Source organism: Panthera pardus, unplaced genomic scaffold (genome assembly GCF_024362965.1).
Source record: "Panthera pardus isolate Hobbes unplaced genomic scaffold, ASM2436296v1 HiC_scaffold_8, whole genome shotgun sequence".
NCBI classification, from domain to species: Eukaryota; Metazoa; Chordata; class Mammalia; order Carnivora; family Felidae; genus Panthera; species Panthera pardus.
Genome location: NW_026527013.1, coordinates 56,358,884 through 56,383,585, shown reverse-complemented (window position 1 = coordinate 56,383,585; position 24,702 = coordinate 56,358,884). Strand labels below are relative to the sequence as shown.

The 24,702-nt window shown below is 54.8% G+C and overlaps 1 protein-coding gene across 1 annotated transcript; it reads left to right on the top strand.

The window, feature by feature from the left end:
- Positions 1 to 1,937: 1,937 nt before the first annotated feature.
- HDAC11 (histone deacetylase 11) lies at positions 1,938 to 24,266 on the top strand. The gene is made up of 10 exons (XM_019433638.2): positions 1,938 to 2,066; positions 2,993 to 3,141; positions 5,232 to 5,332; positions 15,872 to 15,988; positions 17,258 to 17,300; positions 19,043 to 19,119; positions 20,170 to 20,232; positions 21,245 to 21,341; positions 22,218 to 22,396; positions 22,542 to 24,266. Coding segments are annotated over exons 1-10 (1,044 nt in total). The 5' UTR covers positions 1,938 to 2,064; the 3' UTR covers positions 22,758 to 24,266.
- The last annotated feature ends 436 nt before the right edge of the window (positions 24,267 to 24,702 follow it).

Below are 24,702 nucleotides of genomic sequence, written 5' to 3'. Positions count from 1 at the left end.
AATAACATAGTTTATTTCTCCCTCGGGTGATAGTGTGGGTCAGTGGTCCAGGCTGGCATGCTGTTTGGAAGGTGTTCCCAAGCCCCCGGGCTCGTCAGACCACCTCCCTCCTCAGCCACACAGGGGACAACTTAAAAACCCTCTCACCCAGAGCAATCTCACACTCTTTTTGGTTGTGGCTTTCCTCGTTCCAGCCTGCCCCACACCCTCGTTCTCCCAACAACGGGCTTATTTGTCTGTGTGGCTTTCCAAACCAGACAAAGTTCCCAGAGATGAACTTCTCACAATGAAACAGGGTCACTGCACACACTTTCTTGCCTCTTGTTATTAAATATTATTTTTTTGGGGGGGGGGGTGCCTGGGTGGCTCAGTCAGTTAAGCATCTGACTTTGGCTCAGGTCATGATCTCTGTGGTTTGTGAGTTTGAGCCCCGTGTCGGGCTCTGTGCTGACAGCTCAGAGCCTGGAACCTACTTTGGATTGTGTCTTCCCCTCTCTCTGCCCCTCCCATGCTCATTCTCTGTCTCTATCTTTCAATAATAAATAAATGTTAAAAAAAAAATAGATATTACTTTTTTCCTTCTGTGGCTATGGTTTACATCTGTCTATATCCTTGACCTTTGGGCAAGTTATTTCACCATTCTGTGCCTCAGTTTCTTCATCTGTAAAATGGGAATAACCATAGTTCACCTCCTAGGGTTGTTACAAGGATTAAGTGAGCATAGCTCTTAGAATTGAACCTAATACACACTAGGTGCTCTTTAAATAATAATCAGTATTATGATCTCTTTTGATGATCTCAACTTCCCCATGAGGTAGGTGGGAAGGCATCACCCCATTTTCACATGCAGAAATGAAGGACTAAAGAGCTAAGCAACTTGCCCAAGGTCATGGTGCTGACAGGTGGCCTAGTCTAGGTTTAATCCGGACCTCAGCTCACCTCCTGAAAAAACTGAGGTGATGACAGCAGCCCCTCATAGGATTTGGTTGTGAGAATCCAGTGCCATTATGCATTCAAGTGACAGGCACTTGGAGGGCACTGTTGAAAAGTCTGGGTCCTTCCCCTTCGCGGTGCCCCACTCTGTCACGCCCACGGGCGCCCTCACGGAGCCACCAGGGATCCCTGTTCCTGGCAGCCCTCGGGTCAGCTGCTTGTTTGGCTGGCGGGGACAGCTGGGCCTACAGAGAGGCCCATTGTCTCTGGCCTCTGGGGCTGTATTGTTGGAGCCTCCTCCCAGGGTCCAACCCCAAGACACTCCCAGCTGTCGCTCGGGCTTGGCTTGGTTTGGGGAGGGGAGACAGGGGAGTGAGCACGGACACCCGACTGTCCCCTTAAGACTGGATCACCAGCCCAGCTGTACTGACGAGGAAACTGAGGCTCAGAGAGCCCAAATGACGTGTAGGGAGTACTTGTCTCACCTGGGAGTCCCCACAGATGGGGCGGGGAGGGCGCGCGTGCGGCCTCAAGTCGGAGAGGTCATGGATTCCAGTAGGTTCCAGATGGCAGGGCCAGAGCACCACACCATCCCATTTTACCCGTGGAAACAGAGACCCCAGAGCGCGCACGCTGGCCCAAGGTCACACAGCGCGCCAGCCGCGGAGTCCGCCGGGAAACCAGGCGGGCTAAGTCCCAGCCTTGGGAGAGCGCAGGAGAGCCCGGCCGGCGGGGGGGGGGGCGGGGCATAGGGTGGCCCCTCCCCCGGGGCGGGGAGATCCCTCACTTGGCCAATGTCTGCGGCGAGCCTGGTGAAAACTCGCGCGGCCCTCCCCTTAGGGGGCGTGACTTTCCGAGCAAAGCCGGATTCTACTGGGCATTTGTCTGCGCAAAGCGGCACGTCGCGCTTGATGGGCGTTGGAGGCGTGGCCCCCGATCGGCCGGCGAGTGCGCTGCGGGACTCCATCTCTCTGTGACGCAGGCGCGGGCCCGAGCGGGGCGGAGTCGAGCCTGCCGGAGCTCCGCCCCCAGCGGAGGAGGCCGAGGCCGGGGGCGTGTCCGGGGCGGGGCCGTGCCCTGCCCCGCCCGGTCGCCGAGCAGTGGCCAGCGCAGGGAGGGCCCGGCCCCGGGATGTGAGTGAGGCAGGGGTGGGGGCGCGGGGTGGGGCGCCAACCCAAGACCCCGGGGTTCCCAGGGGTCCCTGTGGGCGGGAGCGCGAGTGCGCGGGCTACCTGGCGGGCCGCCAGGTGCGTGCCCAGGTATGGCGGGCGAGGGGGCGCTCGGGCCGGGTGCGCCCAGGCCGGCCTCGCGCCACTTCTCTGCGGTCCGAGGGACCGGTGAGGGTCGCGGGGCTCCGACCCGGGCGAGGCCCGGCGACAGGCGCGGGTCTGACGCGCCTGTGCGGAGGCCTCCCGCAGTGGCAACAGCTGGCGCCGGGTTTCTGGTCCCTGTGCGGAGGTGTAATGGGGGGGGGGGCGGTCAGCTGCGCGGCTAGGCTGAGGTGATCTCCATTCCTGGCTGCGGGTTGGGCCACATTCTGCGTGAACCCCGACCTGCTGTTTCTGGGAACTGTCATCCCCACCCCCAGCTCTCAGGGATAGGGCGCTCTCTGTGCTCAGCTGTTTCGGTGCATCATCTGGCTACAGCCACATGTTTTACTTAAGGAAACTGAGGCCTAGGGCCACACAGCTTTTTAGGATAATTGTAATAATGTGGAGGGGACGTGCCGAGGCCTGGCAGCCAGATACACCTGGGTGCACAGCCGGTGCTGCACCCACCCGCAGTGTGACCTTGGGCACGCCTGGTTCCCCCTCCAAGCCTCTGTTAGGACCGGTGGCGCCTACCTCCCAGGGCTCCGGTGAGGTTTGGGTTGGACAGTGCAGGGAGAGAGCCAGTGCTCAGTGAGGAGCTGCTCTCATGACCGTTGTTGCTGTTGCTAAGAGGCCCTTTTCCTGCGGCTGTGGAGCTGTGTGGTCAAAGTCAGCCGGCAGCGAGGAGGAGGCTGCTTTCCACACTGAGACTGCCCCTGTCTCTGTGTCTGTCCCTGTGCACACGGAAGGCCACACACAACTCAGCTGTACCAGCATGTGCCGGAGACACGCTGGCCCATCGTGTATTCACCACGCTACAACATAACCTTCATGGGCCTGGAGAAACTGCACCCCTTTGATGCGGGAAAATGGGGCAAGGTGATCAGCTTCCTGAAAGGTATGGAAGGCCCTGTCAGACCCTACTGCTGCTTCTTCCAACCCACCCCTCTCTCCCGGCCCCTCCCTGTGTCTTCCCTGACACAAGCCGCAGTCTCCCACCTCCACTCTCAGCCCTCAGACTGCCTTCCACTCACGCGGGCAGAGTCTTTTCAGTACAGGCGTCTGAGCATGATATGTCCCTGCCTCAGACCTTCACTGCTCCCCATCACTGTGGGCTTAAGTCCTGTCCCTGTCTGTGGAGACCCAGTGGAAGGGGGGCTGATTAAGGATGGACACCAGGAAGGTGAAGTTTAGAGCAATCCAGTGTCTGTTCCCCATAAGCTCCAAGAGTCCAGGAACTAGAGAGCCTTTGCTCCAAACCCTACTGATTACAGATGGAGGAAATTGGAGCCCAGAAAGGTTAGGAAACATGCCCAAAGTCACACAGCTACCAAGTAGCAGAGTGGGGTCTGGAACCCAGAGCTTCAGGCTCGCACCTGTCACAGCTCATTCCACTGAGCAAGGTGGTGCTCCGGATTGTGCTTTCTACTTCGGTTTGTAATCCAGGGGTCTGGTTTAGGTGGGAAATTCAGGCATCACAGCAGGCTAGTGCGAGAATATTCTCCCTTTTCCCTGCATTAGGGGTTCCTCAGTTAACAGAAGTAGGGAACATTACCTGGCATAGGACGAGGCATTGTGGATCTTTAAATCACACAATCCTGATCATGCCACGGAGACAGTTTCGCTTTGGGGCTAGCCTGTCTTTAACACCTAAGCCCATCTCCCTTTTTAACAAATCTAGAGCGAGCCACACTGTCGCAGAAAATAGAATCAAATTACAGATTAATAACAGTTTGTTTGTATCGCATATGTTTTCTATTTTTGGTTTTTCTATTTATGGCAATTGGTTTGGATTTTCCATTTGCAATAGTAACCAGAGTGAGTATTCAAAGAAAACTATTAAGTAAAAGAAGGACAAGTGGTGTGCCAGGATGGTGAGAATAAGCGGGGCCAGCCTGTTGCTCATCTTGCTTCCCTGACTATGGTCCTTCATGCACTGTTTCCAGCAGACTCAGCCTGAGTCACTCCCCCCATTGCCCTTTCTTGGGATCCTGCGTTACCCAGTAGCTCAACATAGGATTCCTTGTCTCCCTCATCTCTGAGCTGACAGTCCTCCTGAGTTCCCTCCTTCCTCCTCGGAGGATGTGGGTGGAAAGGAGGCAGGGGCCACATGGTGCTGCCAGGAAAAGAGCTGGCCCTTTGCCTGAAGGCAGTGGGGAGACTTGGAATGTTGTTGGGGGGAGGGGCGATGGAGAGTGCCTTCTGTATGTGGAGCTATGTGCGGGAAATGTATGGGATCATTTGCTTTCTAAGGGTTACACATTAAAACAGTTTCTTTGGATTCTGACCTTGTCCCTTTGATTCCCTAGAACCCAGAGCATCATGGTCCTATTCTCACTGTGCCCCAGACCACTTCCTGTTTCTTCTCTGGCGAAACAGAGCAAATCTTGTCTGGTGGATGTGAGGGGTGATAAAATACTGCAGTGTTTCCCCAACATCAGTTATTTGCAAACCACTCTGGGGACCTTGCTGTTTCCTTATACCACCTGCTCCGTTATTTACTTCATTTTTTTTTTATTGACTTAGCCTCTGCTTAAAAAAAACTTAAGTAAACTTGTTTTAAAAGGAAACATTATATCATCTAAATGGGAAAAGCCAGTTTCACTGGCCATAAATAGAAGGTGGGCCCTTCTTGGGCCTCCCGTGACATCACCAGAAGGTGGAGAGGGAGAACTGATAAGGCTTTTTCTCATTTTGAGTCCCCCTTATCAACCCATGTGCCACCTCCTATGAAAGCTGTCCAGCTCACCTCTCAGCTGTTGGTGGCTTGGGAAACCCAAGGATCGCCTCATGCCCAATGCCTAATGCCCTCTGGCCATTGTCCACACTGGCCTGGGAGGCGACCTGTTTTCAAAAGCCAGCCGTTTCCCACCTCCTCTGGGGCAGGGCTAGCAGAGGCTAAGCCTGCAGCCTGTTCCGAGGGGTGGTCTGGAGCCGGGTCGGCCATGAGGCCATCAGGGAAGCAGGGTGCCCACTTTGTGGTTTCAGAAGAGAAGCTTCTGTCAGATGGCATGCTGGTGGAGGCACGGGAGGCTTCGGACGAGGATCTGCTGGTGGTGCACACGAGACGCTATCTCAACGAGCTCAAGGTACAGGGTCTGGGGCCTGGGGAGGGCTGCTGACCAGGAGGGGTGGTCAGAGCAGGGGCAGCTCGGTCTGGGGAAGCACAGCCCCAAGGGGCTCCATTCCTGCCCCTCATGCAGGGGGATCATGTGAGTTTGTGGTCCCCAAGAGAAGGAGAGAGGTGTCAAAAAGGCAGATACCAGGGATGGGTTAGGCTGCTCCAGGGGGTAGTGAGCTCCCCATCCCTGGGGGTATGAAAGCAGGGATGACCACTCGGCGGAGTTTGCACCTTCATAGAGCTTCTACATTAGTGCCTTTCAATCTGTGTTCTATGAACAGGCCTCGGAGACCCTTGCTGACATGCTGGGTAAGGGGACTCCGGCCCCTTGTCCTTATCCAACCAAAGCTGTCCCACACAGGTCTATTTTTATATCGGGCTGACGTTTGAGGTTCTTTTCTAAGAGCTTCTGCTGCTAAAGACTTGTTGAAAACTGTTGGGCCAAAAACTAGTGTGAAACTCCCCAGGTCTGAGCAAGGGATATACACAAGTGGCCAGGCAGGTGGTAGTGGTGGTGTATGGGGCAAACTGGGGGGCTCCTGCCCCTTCCCAAGTGGGTGGCTGCCTCTCAGCTGCCCGGGGGGCCCCACGTGGCCAGAAGGCCTGGCTTTCAAAGAAAAGTGAGAAATTCAGATTAAGTGGCAGTCCCTGGTTTCTTAATGCGGCAGCTCATTTCAACATTTGTAAATCCTACCTGCAGACCAAACTGGGCCTCCGGGCTGCCTGCTTGTGACTTTTTTCTAGAGGAGCTCGTGAAGCTGTCATCAGTGCTGAGGTTCTGAGGCCTCTGCGTGGGGAGCTCGCCTAGAGGGGTAGTGAGGCTGGGGAGGTGCGTCAGAACCTGGTGCTGCCAGCCTGCCCTGGCGGGGGCATGGTCAGGGATGCCACAGGTCCTCTGCCAACAGTGTGGGAGCCCAGAGCCCCGACCCCCTCCTTGTCTTAGACTCAGTGCCACAGCACGTGCCAGAGGTCACCAGGCCCCTCCCCTCTATAGGTGGAAAAGCCTAGGCCCTGCTCAAGGTCACCCAGGAGGTCCAGCAGCCCTCAGGGAGACCCCAAGCAGGGCATCCAGAAGCCAGTCTGTCTTCCTGGTTCCTGGTCACGGCTGCTACCCGCCCTCCTCCCCCACTCTGGCCGGAGCTGTGAGAATTCTAGATGAAGCCGTGGCAGTGTCAGCTCATGAAAGATTACCAGGAAGAGGTTGCAACCTGGCTCCTGGGAGAGAAAGGTGTGCGAGGCCTTGGCAGGAAGCCCAGTCCTTGGCTGCCCTGGTTTCCTGGGGCCTGGACATGCGTGGTCACAGTCCACAGCCCAGGAGCTGGGCCAGGAGGACATGCCTTCCAGAGTCCAGAGGGTGAGGGTGGGGAACAGGGACCGATGACGATGGGTCCGGGCAGGGAGAGACCAGAACAGAGTGGGACCAGGGTGGATTGAATGTGAATGTGCCAGAATAAGGCTGAGGGGGAGGGGGGGCTAGGCTCCAGGATGCCACCTGCTTGAGGAGCCTTCAGGGGAATTGTGCAGGGCTGACTGTGTCCCTGGCCTTGGGCCCCCAAAAGCCTAAAGGCAGCTTACTATGTGATAGGTAATAATTAAAAAAAAGTATTAACAGGTTGAGACCTGAGTAGGCAATTGAGGTCAAGGGCAGCAGGAGCATTCAGACATGCCAACTGAAAGGATTAACCAAGATGCTATGGTTGAGCTTATATATTTGGCTTGGAGCTCCCTGGCAGCAAGAGCAAAAAGAGAAACAGGCTGATTTCCATCGCACCTACTAAGGTGAAGCATTCAGTCATTCAACACATCTATACCAAATACTGACTGTGTACTGGGTACAAAATGAAGAATAAGCAAGTTTCTCTGCTCCCATGGATTTGCATTTTTGTTGTGGAAGACTGGAAATAAAGAAGTAACGACCCGAGAGGATTTCACAGAGTACCAAGGGCTGTGAAGGGGAAAAAAATAGAGGGTAACTTAAGTGGAGGGTGGAGGGTGACTGGGTGGTCGGGGAGGGCCTCACAGAGGTGAGGTTTGAGCTGAGACAAAAGAATGAAGAGCGTGTGGAGCTTTGAAGGAAGAATGTTCCAGAACCACATACCTACAGGGGGAGGGGACTTTGCCTCCTAGAGGGAAGAAGGATGCTCAAGGGAATAAAAAGCTGAGGTGGCACAAGATGTGGTCAGGGAGGCCAGCAGCACCAGGCCACGCCGCGTCTTGTAAGCCGTGGGCGGAGTTTGGATTTTGTTCCAGATACGTGGGAGAGCCACATGGTGTGATGTGCCCTTGATGCTCAGGCAGGAACCACCATGCCCATTTTGGCACTTAGGGGCTGCAGCTCAGGAGCATTCCCCTTGCCTCTATTCATCCTCATCCCCTTCCCCTCCCCCCCCAGCTCTCTGCAATGTTCCTTTTCTTTTTTTTCTCTGCTGCGGGCATCTGGAACAGTGCCCTGGAGAGTTCCTGCTGGTCTCCTCGGCTGTTCTGTGTGCACTGTGGGAGGTCACCCTCTCCCCTGCGCTGCCTCACCCATGTTCCAGGGCTCACGCCTGGCCCTGGCCTGGTGTGGCCTTCGATGCTTAGTCATCCAGGCATCGAAGGGGATACAGTACCTGATGTTTGCCAGGTGATGGCCATTCAGGGAAAGAAATGTGTATTGAGCGCCTACTGTGCAAATGGCCCAGAGTTTGCCCCACTGAAGGTGCTGGTTGGGTTGGGCCAGGGCCAGGCTCCTGCCTTCTGCTAACCCCAGTGACAGTTTGCCTGGGGTGTGGGGTGGCATGACACAGATCTGACATCTCGTCCTTGTGCACCCTGAGCTAGGTAGTGCTCGGGATACCTTTATACGGCAAGTGTTTTGTTTTTTTTTTAATCCGGCAACTGTTTAATGAGCACCGTGCTCTGTTCCAGGGGAGGCAGGATAGAACAAAAGAGATGGAGTCCCTCTCCTTATGGAGCTGACATTTGGGGGAGTCAGCCAATAGACACAATAATCAAGTCAATGATATGGTGTGTTAGAAGGCACTCAGTGCCATGGATGAAAGTATAGCAGGAAAAGGGGGAGTAGGGGCTGCAGTTTGAAATAAGGAGGTCAAGGAGGGACTTACTGACATGTGATCATGGACTGAGGGCAGTGAGGGAGTGAGCTATGTGGGCATCTGGAGGGAGTGCATTCCAAGTATAAGGATTAGCAAGTGCAAAGGCCCTGAGGCAGGAGTATCTGCAGTGTGTTCCAGTATTGCCACTGGATCGGAGGGAATGGGAGGGAGACTGGCAAGAGATGGTGTCAGAAAATGATCAGGGGCCAGACCACACAGGGGCCTTTTGTGCCACTGCTGTTTGCTCTGAGGGAGGTGGGAGCCAAGGAGTGTGTTAAGCCGAGGGACATGGTCTGATCTAGGGTTTAGCAGGATTGCTTGGCAGCTGTGATGAGAAGAGGCTGTCAAGACAAAAGCAGGAAGATCAGTGAGGAAGGAGGTCGTCGCAATAATCTGGTGAGAGATCCGGGCTCTCAGACGAGGCTGGAAACAGCGGCTGTGGATTTTGGGGGAGTGGTAGGAGTTGGAGTTTGCAAAGAAGAGGAAACAGTAGAATTTTCTGCGGTTCAGACTGGGTATGCGGCATGAGAGAGAGAGAGAGAAGCCAAGCTCACCTGAGCCTCAGGAAGTTCGGACACCTCTTGGGCCTGGTCACCGACCTCCCAGCACTCGGAGTCCTGCCTGGGAGGGAGACAGACCCTCGCACCAGAACACCAGGGGGCTAAAGGCTTAGAGAGTCTCTGGGGAACTGGGCCCCCTCCCCGGGCCTCTGATTTCTCTCTCTCACTTCTCTCTTCTTCCCCGAGGGGGCTCTTGTCTCCTTTTCTTGTTAATTACAGTAAAATTCAGATAGCATAGCCAGTAGCCATCCTAAAGCGTAAACATCGGTGGCATTTGTTACATTGACAATGTGGTGCGACCATTGCTGTTTAGTTCCAAAATATTTTCGTTGCTCCGACGGGAAGCTGGTACCCACAAAGCCGTCGCTCCCATTCCCCTTCTCCCCGGCCCCTGGCGACCACCAGCCTGTGTTCTAGCTCTCTGCACTTGCCTTTTCTGGATGCCTCACATGCATGGAGTCACATAGCACGTGACCTTTGGCGTGAGGCTTCTATCAGCAAGCACAAGGGTAGCGTTTTCAAGAATGATCCATCCCATGGCATGAGTCTGCATTTCATTCCTCATTGCGGCTGAATAATATTCCATTGTGTGGATAGACATTTTGTTTATCCGTTTCTCAGTTGATGGGCATTTGGGCTGCTTCCAGCTTTTAGCCTTTTGTTGCTATGAACACGCATGTACAAGTCCATATCTGAGTCCCGGTACTCAGTTATTTTGGTTATATACCTAGGGGTGGAATTGCTGGTCATAGGGTAACCAAGGGGCCAGCAAAATGACCCCCACAGCAACTGCACGTTTTACATTCCTAACAACTGTACACAAAGGTTCCAATTTCTCTACATTCTCACCCACGCTTGTTATTTTATGGTTTTTGTTTGTTTGGTTGGTTGGTTGGTTGGCTGCAGCGACCTTAGTGGGTATGGAGTGGTATCTCATTGTGGCTGTAATGTGCATTTCCCTGTCGGTCAATAGCACTGAGCATCTTTTCAGCCACTTGGTGGACATTTATATCGCCTCTTTGAAGACGTGTCTGCTCAAGTCACGGGCCCGATTAAGACATTTGGTTGTGGAGTTTTAAGAGTTCTTTGTATGTTCTGGATGTTATGTGATTTGCCAATAATATCTCCTCCCGTTCTGTAGGTTGTATTTTTGCTCTCTTGCTGGTGTCCTTGGATGCATAAAAGTTTTGAATGTCGCTAAACCTCAACTTACCTTTTTCATCTTTTGTTGCTTGTGTGTTTGGTGTCACATCTAAGAATCCATTGCCAAATCCAAGGTCATGAAGATTGACCCCGATGTTTTCTTCTAAGAGTTTTAGCTTGTATTTAGGTCTTTGGCCCATTTTGACTTAATTCTTATATGTGGTGTGAGGTAAGGGCCCAACCTCAATCTGCTGCATGTGGTCTCCAGTTTTCCCAGCACCATTTGCTAAAGACACAACACTTTCCCCATTGGCTAGTCTTGGTACCCTTGTAGGGAATTAGTTGGCCATAGATGTATGGATTTACTTCTGGACTCTCCATTCTATTCAGTTGATGTATATGTCTCTCTTATGCCATATTGTTTTGATCGCTGAAGCTTTGTAGTAAGTTTTTAAATTGGAAATTGCGTGTTCTCTAAGTCTGTTCTTTTTCAAGGTTTTTCAGCTATTTGAGGTGTCTTGAGATTCCATATAAATTATAGGATCAGCTTCTCTATTTCTGCAAAAGAGGCCATCAGGATTTTGATAGGGATTGTGTTGAATCTGTAGAGGAACCCGGAAAGTATTGCCATCTTTACAATACTAGGTCTTGAACCCATGAACACAGGTTATTTTTTCATTTGTTTAGATTCTTAAGTTCTTTCAGCCGTGTTTTGTAGTGTGTAGTATACCGGTCTTGCACCTCCTTGGTTAAATTTATTCCCAAGTATTCTATTATTTCCATTGTTATTTTAAATGGAATTACTTTTTAAATTTCCTTTATGGATTATTTGTTGCTAAGGTATAGAAATACAACTGATTTTTGTGTGTTGATCTTGGATCCTGCAACTTTGCTGGATAAGTTCTTCAGTTTAATAGGTGTGTGTGTGTGTGTGTGTGTGTGTGTATTCTTTAGGATTCTCTGTAGCTAACATCATGCCATCTGTGAATAGAGATTAGTTTTACTTCTTCCTTTACAGTTTGGAGACCTGTTATTTCTTTCCTAATTGCTCTGGCTGGAACTTCCAGTGTGAGGTTGGACAGAAGGGGCAAAAGTGGGTATCCCTCTCTTGTTCCCGATCTTAGGCTGAAGGTTTCCAGTTTTTTAGCACTGTGTATGGTGATAGCTATGTGATTGTGTGTGTGTGTGTGTGTGTGTGTGTGTGTGTGTGTGTTTGCGTGTGCACGTGTGGATAAATGCCCTCTGCCAGCCTGGCAGAGTTCCCTTCTGTTTGTAGTTTGTTGATGGACTTTATCATGAAAGGGTGTTGGATTTTGTCAAAAGTTCCTTCTTCATCAACTGAGACGATGGTGTGGATTTTTTTCCTTTCTCTCCTTTTGCTCCCACTTCCACGGGTGGAAAGTTTTGACCCAAACCAAGCAGTTGGGACCTCCACATGGGGTTGCAGCCAGTCTCTACTGGGGAAGCTCAGAGGCCAGGCCTTTTGGTGGGCAGTGGGCATTAGGCTGGGGTGGTAAAACCTCCTCTGTTTATGTCATTCATTCATTCATTCATTCATTCATTCATTCATTCATTCAGCACTATGGGCTCAAGTTCGCTAGAGCAGTGGTTCTGCAACTTGCTTAAGCATTGGAATCCACTGGAAGGCTTGTCGTGATGCAGATCACTGGGCCCTACTCCCAGAGTTTTGGATTCGGGAGGTCTGGAGAGGAGACTGAGACTCTGCGTTTCTGACAAGTTCTCAAATGCTGGTGTTGCCGGTTTGGGAACTATACTTGGAGAAGCATGGCCCTAGAAGCAGAGCCTGTGGTGGGGATGGAGGTGCAAGGGATTCCCTGAGGGCAAGCCTCGGGTGACACCTGTAAGGGGGGGAGGGGAAGCAGCTGGGCACACGTATGGCCTCACCTGACCCCAGGAGGGCTCTGCATTTGTGCTGTCTTGGGAGCAGAGGGCCAGACTGTCCTAGCCCCCTATCAGCTAGTCATCCAGCTCTCCTGGGCGGTGCAGGGCGCAGGGGAGGTGGCCCCCTCCAGGGCGTGTGTAGGCAGGGAGGGGTCTGGGCAAGGGTGGGCAGCACGCGCTCTAAGCACCTGCTGTGTGCAGGCTTCACTCTCGGCATCATCCGTATAGCAGGAATGAGAATGAGTGTGTGCTTACACTCCTGGCTGTGGCATCCTTCTGGAACAGGCAGATAACAACTGAGACATATCGTAACGCCAGGTAGAGACAGGTGCTGTGCAGAAGGATGAGGCAAGGGCAGGGGTTGGGGTGGAGCCGGGCGGGTCTTCAGATGGGGAGTTGAGGACAGGCCTGGCAGATTGGTCTAAGGCCCCGTTTTAGGCCTGGTGGGGAGGGGTCCCTGTTTCATAGATGAGGAGATGAGACGGAAGGGAGGGTTGTGTCCAAATGGACACAGCAGTGGCAAAGCCCAGAGTCGGACCAGTTTTTACTCTGAGGAGGACTTCTGAGCCCTGTCCCCACCCTACTCCCATCTAGCCCATCCCTCAATGCCCTTGCCTGGGGCCAGGCTCTCAGAGGGCCTGATCTGGGTGCCCTCATCCCAGCCTGCTGCCCTGCACGCCCCTGTGTAGAACCTCCCCGCCCACCCCCTCCTCCAGGGCCCAGCCACCAGCCTGCCCCTCCCACCCCGTCTATTTTTCACCCTGGCCACTGGTGGTTTTTCTGGAGCAGCTCCGTCCAATAGAACTTTTTGCCACGGTGCACATGTTCTGGAGTGGCCCTGGCCAGTAGCCCCTAGGCACACGTGCCTATCGAGCAGTTGAACTATGGCCAGTGAGACTGAGGAACGAAATTCTATTTTCTTGATTGAAGTAACAAAATTCTAATAAAAAATTTTTCATTTAAAATTATACCCAAGTAGCCACGTGTGGCTGGTGGCCGCTGGATGGGACAGCACGAGTCTAGCTCATCAGTAGGCAGCACCACTGCCTTGCACAGAGGCCACGGCTGGGCCCGGGAGAGGGCTGAGCCGTCTGGCACCATCTCTCACTGCCGGAAGTGGAGAAACGTTGGCAGACGTGACCCTTCCGCCAAGGGGACTGGTCCCCTTGGCTACATCCCAGACGCGCTTCTGGTGACTTTATACCCGGCCCGTGGAAGATTCATTCCCTAGTGTGTCCCACGTGATTGCAGCTTTCCAAAGGTCAGTAGGCGTTGTGTAAAAAGTAAGGCAGGCCGGCAGAGGTTTGTGGCCAGAAAACTCGGGCAGCGGATAGGATTCTGTACGGCAGTTTCCAAGAGGTGGACAACATAAGCAGTGTTTCCCAGAGTCATTTGATGTGGAACCCTTTCCTGATAGTGCGCTGGGCTAGGCAGTTGCTGCAGAACATACTTTAAAACATGCCCCCTTCGTGGTTTTGGGTCTATATGGGACCCCTCAGGAGGCTGGGATAAGCTTTCATTTTCTTCCAATCCTTATTCCCTGCTAGCTTGCTGAGGGAGAGAGGGAGGCAGTGACTTAACGTGTTCCTTCAGTGGCTGAGTTGTTGTTTTCACTGTTTATTCATAGAAAACTGTGGTTCTGGGGCTCCTGGCTGGCTGGGTCTGTAGAGCGTGCAACTGTTAATCTCAGGGTCATGGGTTCAAGCCCCACGTTGTGCATGGAGCCTAATGAAAACTTAAAAAAAAGGAAGAAAACCATGGTTCCATGCCTCCCATAGGCCAAGCCTGTGTTGGGCAGTGGGATTGGTGTGACGAACAGTCAGAGCTGGCCACCTTCCCTTCTCTGGGTCTGTCCCCCACCACACGCACACACACGCACACGGACAGGTCTTGGAGCATTCCAGCCTTCCTGGCTGGTCTCAGCTCTAGCACCCGTACCACCTCCCAGGCCCTGTGATGCCTCCATGGTGCAGCTGGGAGGCCAGGGGTTGAGGAAGGCTGGAGGGGCACCTCCCTTTTCAGACTGCAAGTGGTCTGTGGGCCATAGGCCACGTTCACCAGCTCCTTCACTTGAGTGAGGGCTTCCCCAGCCTACAACTGTCCTCAGCCTTGGTGGCCTGGGTGGGGGCTGGGGGGTGGCCACACAGGTATTCAGTGCAGTTCAGGCAGCCTGGGTTTCCCAGCACATCTGGACCCTATGGAAGTTGACATGGGGCCTGTCCTGCCTTCTCGCCCTGGCCTCAAGTAGTGCCCCCTGGCTAAGGCACCTGCCAGGACCTTCCCAGGCATATGCCCTTTCTGCTGTCCTACCTCACCCTTGGCCCATCCTCTTTCCTCTCTGCTGACTCCTTGCCCTTACCGAACATGCCTCTCCTGCCCTAAATCTCCTCCCCTGGTGGGAGAACCCGGTGGCCATGCTCCCCGTTCTCAACACCTCCCTTGGCTTACTCCTTCCTGAAACTCCTCTCTGCCTGGCCTCCTGAGGGCCATACCTCTGCCCCACCCCCACCCTGTCCCAGGACAGCCCTCGATTTTCACAGTGGGCTACCCTTCTGGCCCTTGCCTTCAGGGTTGGAGTCTTGGGGTTCCAACCTTGCATCCTGGACTCCTCTGTCTGCCCATCCCCTATGTGCTATCTGCTAACCTTCCCCATCTCCCCTCCTCTGGACCCTCATTATTTCTCGCTTCCTTCCTGGGGCGGCTGCTGCTTCTATTCAAGTTCTCCTAATTGGTCCTCCTGCTGCAGCCAGAATAGCTTGGGCAAGCACCATCTGATGGCTCCCTGCTGCTCTGATGAGGCTGTCTGAGAGAGAACATTCTCTGGCAGCACAGGCCCTACGGGACAGGCCCGGCCCCGCCCCAGTTGTACCCAACTTCTCGTGAGCGCGGACTCACTTCCCTTTGCCAGTAGTTGTCTTTTCACCTTGACTGTGACATCCGGGCAACTCCCGTTCACCTTCAGACTCAGCTTGGAGGTCACTGCCTCCAGAAAGCTGCCGTGTTCCCACCTGGACCCAGACCATGTTCTACATCAAAAGGCTTTGCCACATTGCATATGAGTGCCTCCCTGCTGGGCTGTGGGCTGTGTCAGAAGGACAGGAGTAGCCCCCACCTTGGAGCCTCAGTAAATATTTACAGAGTGCCCTGGGCCCCTCTGAGGCTCTGCCTGGGGTCAGAGGAGAGCAGGGAGCACGGATCCAGGTACATTCTCAGCCAGGCAGCAGATGGTTCGGGATCTGGGCCCATGGACATTTGCCCCGGGGTCTGGGAGGGTCACAGGGAAAGCTGTGTCCTAATCTTCGTGCGAATGCCTTTTGGGTACCCTAGACCCTCCTGCCTCGGTAGCCAAAGACGAGGGCCTGATACGCCTTTGGAAGGGAGGACCAATTCCTAGTGGATGACGAGGTCATGTGCCGGGGAAGCAGACCTGGGCTTCCAGTGCTGGCTCTGCCAGTGACTCACTGTGTGACGTTGGAAAGAAAGCTCAGGGCCTCAGTGTCCTCCCCCTTCTGTACAGTGGGTGGGCTGGGCCAGGGCTGGGTCTGCCACCCCTGTGACTTGGCGTCCTCTGCAGCTCTCGCTCTGGGCGCAAGAGGGCAGCCAAGGGCTTTGGAGGAATGTGGGCCAACAGCTTTAAGGCAAGGAACTGTTCTTACTGAGCCCAAAGCTGGGTCAGGGGCTCTTACTTCTTACCAAAGGAACTGCACTTGACTGGAAGTTCTCCCAGGTCACCTGGAAACTGGCAATCTGATTTCCCAGCTGTTGCTTCTGCGCTCTGGGCACAACGGCCTGTGTCTCCTTCCACAGTGGTCCTTTGCTGTTGCCACCATCACAGAGATCCCCCCTGTCATCTTTCTCCCCAACTTCCTTGTGCAGAGGAAGGTGCTGAAGCCCCTTCGGACCCAGACAGGAGGAACCATCATGGTAGGTGGGGATGCAGGTGGGAGGAAGGGCTGGGCTTGGGACCCCACACCTCAGGGCCTTTGCCCACTCTGGGCTCTCCATCCGGAATACTCTCCTCCCACTTTGTAGTTGAACAAAATCCTAAATAGTCCTCAAGGCACAGTAACAATGACTCTTTCTCCCAAAGCCTTTCCCACTTGGGGACATTAGAATTCCTTGTTCCCTCCCCCATGACCTCCTATGAGAGTTACCATAATTGCTGGTGTATAAGATATATCCCCTTTCCCCAGGGGGTGTATCCTCAAGCTATGGCTATGGTGTTCTCAAGTCAAGATGGCAAAACCAAACCCCCATGGCTTCAGTGATGGGCGATGCTCCCCTCACTGCCCATCATGGGGGTGACAGTAAAGAATACTTACAGCAAAAGTAGCTTCTTCATCCCATATGTAGTTGTCTTTAAAATTAGCCACAGGCTGCCGAGTTAATTGGAGGTAGAGAAACATTTCAGATTTAGATGTAGGATAATCTTTTTTTAAAGAATATTTCATAAATATTTGTTTTGAGAGAGAGACAGACAGAGCATGAGCAGGGGGAGGGGCAGAGAGAGAGGGAGAGAGAGCAAATCCCAGGCAGGCTCCGAGCTGTCAGTGCAGAGCCCAATGTGGGGCTCAAACTCACAAACCGCAAGATCATGACCTGATCTGAAATCAAGAGTCAGAGGCTTAACCCACTGAGCCACCCAGGCGCCCCCTAGGTGTGGGATGAATTCATCCAGAGCCAGATCAAGACCTATTGATCTATAGTTTTCTTTTTAGCTTTGGAATTTTTTTTTGTTTTGTTTTTTGTTTTTTGTTTTTTTTAAATATCACTGCCCACTCCCAAACCATGATTTCCTACAAGATTTTGGTACTCAGCCTACCGTATTTCTGTGGGTCAAAAATTGTCTATTTTTCCACTGAAAGCCTCATCAAAATCCTTGTCAGCTTGCGTGTGATCATAACTACTTAACTTTGCTTTCTTCTAGTTGCCTCTCAGAATTGCAGTTCTGCGGCTTTGCAGTTCTCATACAGCAGCCAGTCTGGTACTTCCAAGACTGAGTCTGAGTCTGCTGGAGGGTGGGGGTCTCCTGAACCCTACCTCATAGATCATCCTATGTCAGAGCTCTCTGGAAATGGCATTTATGGAATGAATGAATGAATGAATGAATGAATGAATGAATCAGTGAATCAGTGAATGAATGAGTGAGGGAATTGGTTGCCTGTGCCTCTCACCTTGTGCTTGTCTCCAAAGGCAGGGAAGCTGGCCATGGAGCGAGGCTGGGCCATCAATGTGGGTGAGTGCCCCAGCCGGTCTGGCTTGCTAGGTCCTTAGGCTGGGAGGGCCAGGAGGAACCTGAAGGCAACCACTGTGAGTTCAGATGCTCTGGTGCCTTCAGAGCCACCCTGAACCTCCTTCTTGAGTGGTCTGGAGGTGGGGGCGGGGATTCAGCCATCTGGTCCCTGGGAGGGACCAACCAGTGCCTCCATCTGGTGTGGGATTCTCATCTAAAAGAGTTCCCCAGATGGCTCCCCAGCCCTGCCTTTGCATACTTCCAGTGACAAGGAGCTCACTCTGTCTGCAAAAGCCTGTGTCATCCCCTGGGCAGCCCTGTGTGGGGCTGAAACCTGCAGAATTTCAGAGTCTTTCCTGAAAAATTCCATCAGCCTCCCGGGACCCAGGACAGCCTTCAGGGCCACGGTCACGTAATGGGCAGACAGGCCCAGGGTGAATGCCGTGTCAGGGACCCGAGGGCCAGCACTCCGGAGTCCCCTGGACTCTCCCCCAAGACTGGCTCATGGGAGGGTTACACCGACATTTTTCCTCATCCCTTCCTTATGTGTCCCTCACTGAGGTACAGCACTTCACAGTTAGCAAACCTCTTTACTGTCTGGCCTCTCATTTGAGCTGGGCATTATCATGTCAGCCCCATCATATCAATGAAGAAATGGGTGTGGGAGAGAACCCCCGCCTTTGGCTGTGAGCTGCACAAGGCCAGGGCTCGGTCTCTTCCATCTTGGTATTGCCAGGTACTGAACATCGGATCTGACATCACCGTGATGTGACGGTCTACTGCTGAACAGATGGATGAAAGAGGCATGCCCTGTGTGTGTCTACAGCGGGGTCCCCACGAGGGCCTCGGGAGGCCCTTCCCCCGTGGAAGATGTTATGACCTGATAGAGGTTAAGAGGCCAGGTCTTGATCCAGCCTGGGTTTGAATCTCGGTTCTGCTGTTAGTGAGCTGTGTGATCCCAGGCAGGTTGCTTGATTTTCTGTGTGCCTCAGTTTCTTCATCTGTAGAATGGAGGTAATGGCAATAGTGCCCCCACTGGGGGCTATAGGGAGGTTTCAGTGAGCTCTGTGCCTGGTTAGGAGTTCATTATTGGCTATTATCTTGTTAAGATCCGTTGACAGCCTCTTGGCATGAGAATAGGCAAATCCTTTGTAGCTGTGAGCCCTGGACCCTAACTGCTGGGTGGGGCAGTTGTTGGGCTCAATTTCAGAGGCCCCCGAAACTCAGGTTGCAGGGCAATGGGCTCTCAGGGGGGAGGTTGTGGCCGGACCCTGGTGTCTAAGGCCTTCCCCATGGCCATGGGTGGCCAAGACCATCAGAAGGTGCCCTTCCTGACCATCCCTTTCTACCACCTGCAGAATCTGGGTGGTCCCAGGGTAAATGGGTCCCCCATAGCCCCACCACCCCTCCCTGGCATGGGAAGTCACTTGGAGGCCGGCCTGGCTCTGCAGAGGCAAGGGACAGTTTGGGGAAAGATAAGCTCCTAGCCCTTGGGGGTTGTGACAGGCACTGTGGACTCACTTGTTGGGACAGCCTGCGAGGTTTCTTGCTCCGGGTAGGGATGGCTGTGATGGCAAAGCTACCTCCTGACCCAGGGATGGTGACGCGCCTGGGTGCTCAGTTCAACTTGCCGACCTGGAGTCCCGGGAGCCTGTCCCTGGGAGCTGAGCAGGGATGGGATGCGGGGAGGATGTAGGGGCAGGGCAGTGCCTGGCCCTGACCACGCTGTGTCTGCCCTTCCGCAGGTGGAGGCTTCCACCACTGCTCCAGTGACCGGGGCGGAGGCTTCTGTGCCTACGCGGACATCACACTGGCCATCAAGGTGCGCCCGAGCATGCGTGGGGGCTCGCCTCCAGGAGCCCTCCCTCGAATCCCCCCCACCCCCAACTTGGGGTTCTCCTCCACATTACAGAGAAGGGAACTGAGTCTCAGAAGGGGAGGAAGCTGGCAGGGACTCCAATGCAGATCTGACACTTTCTGTGCCTTTTTTTTTTTTTTTCCGGGGTGGGGGAGAGAGAGAGATGGAGGGAGAGACAGTGGGAGGGAGGGAGGGAGCAGGAGAGGAGCAGAGAGAGGAGAGAGAGAAGTCCAAACAGGCTCCGTGCTCGATCCCACTAACCATGAGATCAAGAGTCCGATGCTTAATCGACTGAGCCACCCAGGTTTCCCTCGTTTAATCCTCATGTGTGCAGATGAGGAAACCCAGGCCTGGGGAGGAAACCCAGGCCTGGAGAGATGAGGAAACCCAGGCCTTTCACACGGCAGAAAGGTGCAGAGCTGGCATTGGCCGACACCTCTGCTGGATTGCAGAGCCCCCCTTAACCACCCTGTGCCTGGCCTTGTTCCGGGCATCAGGAATGGACTGACATGGCCCCTGTTCTCCCAGGGCACACAGACTAGTGGTGGGAGTAAGCAGGTCAACAGACCCTGGCCATTCAGAGAGGGTGACACACAGGAGACCTTCCTGGGGGTAGGGAGGGGAAGGAGGGCTTCCCAGAGGAGGCATGAGAACTTGGCCTTGTGGGATAAGGCAGAGGGCACAGCCTTGGGGAGAGGTTTCACCTTCTTAACCCGCATATATTCCTCTAGGAATCCCGGGCTTTCTCTAAGAGCTAGCCCAACTGCCCCACTCCTAATCTCCAGCCCTTCAGGGCACAGCACATGCTACCTCCTCCAGGGAGCCTTCCTTGACCACGCACACGTGCTTCTCTTGAGCCACACAGTTCTGAGTATGTGAGGTCTTTGCCCGGTGGTCTGATTGCCCACAAGCCTGTCAGGCCTCCCACCTGACCCCTTGCCAACTGGGAATCCCCAAGGGGCTATGTCTTCTGGCTTGTCTGAGTCCTCACCTCCCCTTCTCCTCCCCTGGCAGTTTCTGTTTGAGCGAGTGGAGGGCATCTCCAGAGCCACTATTGTTGATCTCGATGCCCATCAGGTGAGTACCCTGTGGGGGCTGCAGTCTCATGGCCCCGCCCCCCCAGCTGGTGCCCATCAGCTCTGTCCCACAGCCCCCTACTGTGGGGGGCTCCCTTCCCCCTGGGAACATTGCCAAGCCCCAAGCTGGGCCTCTGCTCCCCCCACCCTGATCTGCCTCTCCCCTCGCTGCTCATCCTCTGTGCCTCAGGCCAAAAGTGGAGGGTCGGTCTTTGTCCATCTGCACCACTCAGCCCAGCCAGGGCACAGGGTCCGCCTCATTGCTTCGGTCAAACCAAAGGATCCTTCCTCCCTTCTGACTGCCCAACACACCTGGCTGGTGGCTCTTCCTAAAGCCCAGGGTGGCAACACCACTCTCACGCCCTGAAGCCTGATGTGGCTCCCCAGTGCTTCCTAGTCAGTTTGGGGTGCCACCCCTGCACGGAGCTGAGGACTACTGTGGGGCTCCACCTCAGACAGATGCTCACACGCATGATTTCAGGCTTGCTCAGGTTCCAGGTTACTTCTTCCTCAGGGCTCCAGATATGGGGCTGGCTCCTCCAGTCAGACTGGGCAGGGTGTCATCTGGGCTCTTGAGGACACCTCCCCCCCCCCCCCCACCCCACTGCTGTTGTGCCTGTGTGCCGCTGGGCACCCCGTGGTGGAGTCCTATGACACTGAGCTCCGGAACTGAGCCATACCTGCACAGCCCTTTACAGGTTCCCTTTCACGTCCCTGATCCCAGCCGATCCCACCACAGACTCCAGAGGGTGGCAGGGTTAGAACTCCTTTCTCATTCCATGGAGAGGAAACTCAGAGGGCTGGGCCCTGCTCAAGGTCATGCTAGAAGGTCATGGGGCTGCGTTTTGAGGTTGAATTCCACCTCTGCTACTTAATAGCCATGAGACCCTTTGCCTCCAGGGACCAGCTGAGCTCCACAGGCTCATGGGGCATTTCCTGGGGTGGGCGTGTGCAGGCTTCCTGGCCTTGCTGAGGGCCCCTGTGTGCAAGCAGCTTTTGTGTCCTCTCCACAGGGCAATGGGCATGAACGGGACTTCATGGGTGACAAGCGCGTGTACATCATGGATGTGTATAACCGCCATATCTACCCCGGGGACCGCTTCGCCAAGCGTAAGCTGCCCCCTCATCCCTCATCTTAAGTGCGGTCGTGCTCATATGGAGCTCTCTCCTGAGTATTCCCTACATGCTGGCCTCTGCAGAAGTCACTTCATTTGTCCTCAGCAGCCCTGGAGGTGGGGGTGTGTTCCCATTTTATAGGTGAGCAAACTGAGACCTAAAGAAGTCACTTGACCCACCTGAGATCACATAAACCTGTCCGACAAACACATGTGCGGGTCCTTACATCAGGGTACCCACCAGGAGAATAAAAATAGACCCCTCCTGGGTATGTATTTGTCTGGTGGCAAATAGGGAATGACAAAAAAGAAATGAGAGGAAAAATATGAGAAGTCGAAAATACAAAATAGAAGTCAAAAACACAAAATGCATTCTCAGATGTCAAATGTAACAGTTGTGAAAATAAATGCAGGGGGGTTAAACTTACCAGCCAAAAGGCGGAGACTCTCAGATGAACTTTGAAGACACAGGGCCCCACCCGCTTTGCAAATAGGGGACACAAGTGCAGGAAGGGCATCTGCTCAGGGTCATTCAGCCCCAGGTGTGGCCCAGGGGCCTGGTTTCTGATTAAGGTGCTGGATTTGGGCCTGAGGGCACAGCAGGGTTCTCATTTCTGGGCAGAGGCTGCAGATGTCATCGACAGGGGTCTGGAAATCCCCAAGGCAAAGTGTTTCTTCTGCACTCCGTTCTCTCCCTTGGCCGCGCCTCCTTTGCGGTTCTTGGCACTCTTTAGTTTCATTTGGGGCGGAATGAATGAGGGGGAGCAGTGCTGGAGTCAGACTGCGTCCGATCCTGCTGGGGCACTGACTGGGCCCTCCTGAGCTTGTTGGCCTTTCTTTGCCTACGGGGCTACTCCTGTCTCTCCCTCAGAGGCCATCAGGCGGAAGGTGGAGCTGGAGTGGGGCACGGAGGACGACGAGTACCTGGATAAAGTGGAGAGGAACCTCCAGAAAGCCCTCCAGGAGCACCTGCCGGACGTGGTCGTGTACAACGCAGGCACCGACATCCTTGAGGGCGACCGCCTTGGGGGGCTGTCCATCAGCCCCCAGGTGCGTCCCCGCCCTGAGGGGGGTGCCAGGGGGGCGGGGGTGCAGCAGGGAAGGTGGGTGGAAGCAGCGGCGATCACAGCGGGACTTCCGGAAGCCGCGGAGCCCCAGCCGCCCACCCGAGTCAGCCTCCCGCTTCCTCCCACAGGGCATCGTGAAGCGGGACGAACTGGTGTTTCGGCTGGTCCGCGGCCGCCAGGTGCCCATCCTCATGGTGACCTCGGGCGGATACCAGAAGCGCACGGCCCGCATCATTGCCGACTCCATCCTTAATTTGTACAGCCTCGGGCTCATTGGGTCTGAGTCCCCCAGCGTCTCCGCACAGAACTCGGACACCCCTCTGCTGCCTCCCGAGGTGCCCTGACCACGCCACCCTTCTGCTCTTCTGCGCGGTTCCCTGCCTGCCTCAGCCCGGCCCGCCCCTCAGCGCTTCTCCTTTTCTAACCACGGGGTGGTGGGGGCAGCTGCCAGGAGGTGCCGAGGGGCAGGGGCCCGTCCCCGACCGGGCTGGCCTTAGGGGCAGCCCCTCCGCTCTCCCCATTGGGTGTCAGAGGGTCTCCAGGCCCCTCTGTGGGCGGGGGCAGAAGGCAGGGCCTGAGTCCCAGAAGACCTCCCGTGGGGCCCCAGGTCTGACCAGGCCCTGCAGAGGCAGGCAGTTTCCCGAGGAGGGAGAAGGGCAGGTGAGGCTTTGGGGCAGGAGTCATGTGATTTGCCCCACCCTTTTGCCCTCACCTCGGGCAGGGCATGGGGAGCCATGGGTGCCCGTGTCCGTGTGGGGGGGCCTGAAAGCTGGGTGCTGCAGCGAGGCCTCTGGAGGGGGACTCTGGATTCCCAGCCAGCAGGCAGGACACCTGGTCCTGGGTGTCCTGGATGTAAGGGGTGGTGGGGAACGGGGCTCGAGTGGCGTCTCCCCTCTGGTGTTCCCCTTCAATAAAGCAAGGGCTGGACCTGCTTTCCTAGGGCTCCTCGGTGCTGATAAGGAGAGGAGAGGCCTGAGGAGCTCCAAATCTGTGCTTTAGTCATGGTCCTGCCTGTCAGAGATGGGCCTCAGCACTGGGGGCTTGAGGGGGCTGCCAACCCCACTGAGGAGGGGACAGAGGAGGGTGAGGCCCAGAAAGGGACACTGGGGATGGGGACAGGTGGCCAAGCCGGGTCCTACAGGACCTGAGGCCCCAGATGAGGACGGAGGTGCCGGTGGTCAGGCTGGAGTTCTGGGAGGGAGGGCAGACGTATCCATCCTGGCCCGTGGGTTGTAACAGGTAGGACCTGGGGCAGGGCCTTAGGTGGGGCTATTGCTTCCAGTGTCCAAGGTCCCAAGTGGGCCCTGACTTCTGGTCTTTGAAAAACCCCAGACCCTGACCTTGTTCTCAGCTCTAATCTGAAGGGGACACCCTGGGCCCCCCGCAGAGAGCTGGGTGGGGAGAGCATCCACCCTTCATTACCTGAGTGTGTTCTTAGCGATCAAAGGTGGGGTGGGGAGAAAAAATGGGCCAGCGGAGGCACATCCCGGTCCCCAGTCAACTGCACCTGGGGGACTCCCGTTCATTACCATCTGGGGGTGCTCCTGCATTTCCCCACTTTCTCCCTTACACTCCCTTGGTGCTCCCTCTGCTGGGGGACGGGAGGAAGGGCTTGAAAATCGTGAACTGTCAAAACGGCTGACCTCCTGGACTAGACCTCGAGGCACTAACCACGCCCTTGGATCCCCTCACCCGCCCCCTGCCCTTGCCGTTGGTTTCTCTGCATCTGACTCAAGGTACCTAACATCCCCTCATTTCCACCTGGGGCCTGTGACACGTGGGGGCAGGCAGTGGGCTGGCTTCATCACCGTTGAGCTTCTGTTTGTAGAGAACCATAAAGGCTCTTGATCGGACTGGCTGCTGTGTGTTCTTGAGATGGAGCATCCTTACCTCCTAAGGATTAGAGGAAGTAAAGATTTAAAATCCACATCGAACGAGGCCGGACATGGCCTCTCTCCTCTCTCAGAGAGAAAGAGTGCGAACGGGGGGAGGGGCAGAGAGAGAGAGAGAGAGAGAGAGAGAGAGAGAGAGAGAGAGAGACGGAATCCAAAGCAGGCAATGCGGGGCTCGAACTCACGGACCGTGAGATCATGACCTGAGCCAAAGTCGGACGCTTAACCAACTGAGCCACCCAGGCGCCCCTAGTATCTGTTCTTAAGACCTGAGTTGTCTGCTTTTGGTAAGTGATACTCCAAGTTATAAAAACCCAAGGGAACGTGCCAACTTTGTGAAGTGCTGAGTCTCTAGCCAAGCACCTTGCTGACCAGGATGGGGCGGGGGGGGGGGGGG

Bases quoted from the DNA above. Each gene is read 5' to 3' on its own strand.
- HDAC11 (XM_019433638.2), top strand. The intron at 21,342-22,217 runs GTAAGCTGCCCC...TCTCTCCCTCAG, and splicing joins CGGGGACCGCTTCGCCAAGC to AGGCCATCAGGCGGAAGGTG. The intron at 22,397-22,541 runs GTGCGTCCCCGC...TTCCTCCCACAG, and splicing joins GGCTGTCCATCAGCCCCCAG to GGCATCGTGAAGCGGGACGA.